This window comes from Cystoisospora suis, assembly GCF_002600585.1.
Source record: "Cystoisospora suis strain Wien I chromosome Unknown contig_1576, whole genome shotgun sequence".
In the NCBI taxonomy this organism is placed as follows: Eukaryota; Apicomplexa; class Conoidasida; order Eucoccidiorida; family Sarcocystidae; genus Cystoisospora; species Cystoisospora suis.
Genome location: NW_027154376.1, coordinates 1 through 4124, shown reverse-complemented (window position 1 = coordinate 4124; position 4124 = coordinate 1). Strand labels below are relative to the sequence as shown.

Genomic DNA, 4124 nt, shown 5'->3' with positions numbered 1-4124 from the left:
ACTCTTACCCACGAGGGGCTTGTTTAGTGAGGGCCTGTGTCCAGATGGTCTTGGATTGCGCGCGTGTGTATGCGGCCGCGCCGGCAAAAGGTAGAAAACTGCAGACCGGTCCTCTCGTCTTTTTACATAGGTGATAATAGCCCCTGACTGCTGAGGTGCAACTGCATGAGCAGGCTCACGATTGTCTAATACCGCGCACGGTAAGCAGCAAGTCCGGTTTCTCCGTGTTCCGTTCAACAGTACGTGAATGCGTTGTATGCAGTGCCATACGACAAAGCAGTTGTGGGTCTGTTGTGGTTGCCCGCACAGCTTGCCCCATGGCTCCAAGGCCACGCAGCAGTTTCAGAGGTCAGTTCTGTAGCTGTTGCTCCACTTGGAAAACTGCCAACGCCCGTTGCTTCTTTAGATGGCGGCGGCTCGGTCATCTGCTCCTCTCCCCCGGTTCGTATCTCGGATCCGTCGTGGTCTCACAGTTCCTCTGCTCCCGGTCACCGGGATGAAGACTCCGCTCAACGGCGCTGGGGCTCGCCGGTTCTGTCATGCTCCTTGGGTCCATGCTCGCCTTCGGCATCTTGTACGCAACCAGGCATCGTGCGTAAAAGGATCCCGCTGGCTCCCATTGCCAAGCAGCCCGAGTGCAGTGCGGCGGGAAACAGGCCGGGTGGCATTGGCTGGAAGCATGTGCGCGTGGCTTCCGGTTGTGGTCTTTCCTCAGTCTGCCAAACCAGAGATCCCTTTCTGCTGTCGTCGTCCTGTTATGCGGCTGTGGCATACCGCCACCTTTCTCGTTTGGAGGCGTTGCATCGGCAGCAAAGAAACAGCATTGTCACACTCCTGCCAGATCCTGAACATTATTTGCAACAGCGATACCATGCGGCGGCGATGCGCCTGTTTTTCCTTCTCCTCCTAATGGAATTCGCGGCAAGCGTTCTTGTGCCGAGAGTGGCGGACAGCGTCTTCGCAGGAGATTCCCTCAGTGCCATTTACAGTCGACAGGCAGAGCGGTGCCGAAGCATACAAAACGCTGCACTGGACTGTTTCTCTCTACCTCGACCAAAGCCGCTGAGGCCCGTTCAGCAAGTCGTGTTACCACCCTTGGCAGAGTACCTCGGCCAGGCACTTGCATTTTTCTATGAGGCGTGTAGGTGTCCAGCGGACTGTCTCTGTTGCGGCGACGCACCACTGGGGCTGCCTTGGTCTGAGCCTAGTGCCCGACAGAAAGACGTCAGATACACAGCCACAGGAGGAGACATATTTGAGACGAAGACGGGAAATCATCCTCTTCCTCCACCAGATGTTGGAGTACGTGTGCACAAGACAGCCAGTGTGAGCGCCGATGCTTCCTCTACCTCTTGTACCCCGGCGTCATCTTCGCCTTTTTCTGCCTTTTCCACCGGAAAGGACGAACAGAGGTCACTGGCGAAAAGATATTTTGGTCTCCTGTGTTCGTGCGAGCGAATGGACAGGCTGCATGCGGCGCTTTTCAACCCCACTGGGCGTTCGTGTGTCCGTGGTTTCCCTTTTGTATCTCTCGGTCGCTCCTCCAGTCCGTTGTGCCTGACGACCGCGATACGGGAGCTGCTCCTTCATATGCAAACCCTGCAGGAGCTTCGGGGCTTAGATGGCAACTTTCCTCATTGCCCCGGTGTACCTTCTGCTCTTTTCTTGTTCGAGTTTTTACAACGTCTCAGCGCGATGGGAAGTGTGAAAAAACCCCACTTCGGTAGCCTGCTGCGGCAGGTCCTTGAGGCGGGAGAGAGGTGGTGCACAGGGGACAAGTCGCAGACGGAATCCGCTGATACGACTGATCCAGAAGGACGGCCTGTAGAAAACTTCCTGTCCTCAGAGGGCGTTCGAGAGACGTCGGGTTCCGAGAGAAGCCACAGAATTCAAGTGGACTTCTGGAAGACACTGCCTCTCGTAGATGAGGATGTTCAACAGCTGTTCATACCTCAGCATCTTGATTTGAGACAGGACTTGAAGCCGGTTCTCGATCGACTTCTCGATACCCGTAAGTGGCTACGACAAGAATGTTTCAGGACCGCGAGGCATGCAAAGCGAATGAGGCTTGTTTCTTCTTCCACTTCTGCAGCAACGGTCAGGGGTACTGGACGTCTGTCCGATACTGTCAGCGAGTCGAGTCGCCAAGGTGAACGGGAAAGTGACCGTCGACTCCTAGCTCTAGTTTCGCCTCCCTCTAGCGACCGAAGGAGGTTCTGGGGAAGTAACGTCTTCCGCGGTTCTCACAAGAGGACGCCGGACAGTAGTGCCCGGAGTGCACCTACACTGGGTAGTGTGGCAAATACACCAAACCGGCCGGGTGGTGAGGACTCGGATGGTCGACACACTTTCGAAGGAGATGGAATCGGAGCAGAGAGTTCGAGAGCATGCTGTCGCAGAGAGGCTACCGAGCAGCTATGGGCAGGCCATGATACCGCTGGGCAGCCGGATACACGAAGCTCAACGAGCCCAGACGCGGGTTACTTGGTGCGAGAGGGGCCACCTAAACTCGCACTAGAGGTGATTGACGAAGAGAGTGAGGAACGGCTCCTTTCTCGAAATTTTTGCAGTGACGGTCCTCGTCAAAATGTGAAGGTATTCTCGAGTAGCAAGGAATTCGCTGGCGACGGAGGGTCGCAGGTATCCACGTCTCTTTCTTCTTCTTCACTTCACTTTTCCAGCCCTCGAGGTCCCTGTTGCGGGGTGCCGCCCTCTCACCTCAGCTGTGTCTCTTCATGTTACAGCTCGAATCTTTTCCTGAGCACAGCAACACACTCGTTCCAGTCGTGCAGACCGTATAAGACAGCCTTCTCTGCCTCTCTTGCAGCCAACTCGCTTCCTCTTCCGTCAACAGTGGCCTCGCCCGACACAGTTAAGAAGGCTCTGGACGTTCTCTTGCGCCGTAGCCCGAAACGTCGTGGAGCCGCTGACAGCGGGTGGCGTCGCGACATTAGTCCGGCAGATATAGAACGTGAACAGCTACGCGGCAGTCCAGTAAGGGGACTGCGACACCGCAAAGTCGGACTCGAAGCTTGTGGCGACGATCGGGTTTCAGACACAAGCGCCCATTTTAAGCTGAAAAGACGAGCGAGGAGCGAAGACTACACGCGGGCTGGCCTGCCATTTTCCTCGAGGGCGGTGACAAAGAAAAGGAAATGCGCCGTCCCAGTCTTCGTTCCCATAGCCGTACGTACTGACCACAGAGAGCTGCTTAGACGTCTGTTTCTGCGCTGGCAAACGAGACAACGAGAACAGTTTGGTGTAACTGAAAAGAAGAATGGAGATGAGCGTCACCTGCGTGCAGTAGCGGGGATTGCCAAGCTTCCCGGAAAGTCCTACTTTATGGACGATGCAGACGGGGAAGAGGATAGGCTGACGCCCCATTCCGAGAAAGTAGATGCCTGCCTGTCCACGCGAAGAGGCTGTGGCGCTGAGGGACAGTGCCAGGAGGAGAGCCGTCACCTGGTGAATGGAGTATGTGGTGCATTGGAAGCGTTTCCTAAAAGTGGCTGCACAAATCGCAGCGACGGGCCGGTAGGCCAGATGTGTGCAACGATGGAAGACGGAGAAGAGACGTACTTCGCGCGCGATCTGGCGGTCTGTTTTCAGGAGGATGTACGCGTGATCAAACTAGCTCCTCACGCGACAGGGGCAGTTGTAAGCTTCTGTAGTCCTCCTTGTCAGCTTGCGCCGGGAGACCAGCTAACCGTTTACGCCTTGCCAAGAACACTGGTGGCGACCAGTCAGAATAGCCCTTGCAGCGTTCCGGGCGCTGCTCATTGCCCATGGATCCCGGTCGTCGAGATGAGCAGCTACTTCGTTGACCGCTTATGGCATGCTGTCGATTATGCTCCTTCGTTCCGGGCTTGCGGTGGTCCGATCTTCGGAAACGGGACGACCCAAGGGGGAGCGACGAAAGCTTTGCAGGATGTCATGCTTTCATCGGAAGAATGGCGGGGAGGGCCGTTTGCCTTGGGTTCGCTGGCCGCCGCCATCAGACACGGCTTGCTGGATGCAGTGGACGCGCTGGCTTTTATCCCTCAGTCGGTGGTTGACTGCCAGGTCACGCCTTTGAAGCGCCAGAGCGGTGAGCAGCGGGCCCTGGCGCTTCAAAGGCGTGACCT

General features: G+C 56.4%; 1 protein-coding gene across 1 annotated transcript; it reads left to right on the top strand.

The window, feature by feature from the left end:
- Window positions 1–52: 52 nt before the first annotated feature.
- CSUI_003505 (hect-domain (ubiquitin-transferase) domain-containing) lies at window positions 53–4086 on the top strand (the record flags this gene model as incomplete). Its single annotated transcript, XM_068063702.1, has 1 exon — window positions 53–4086. A coding segment is annotated over exon 1 (3204 nt), but the record flags the coding sequence as incomplete, so codon positions are not given.
- Between the last annotated feature and the right edge of the window lie 38 nt (window positions 4087–4124).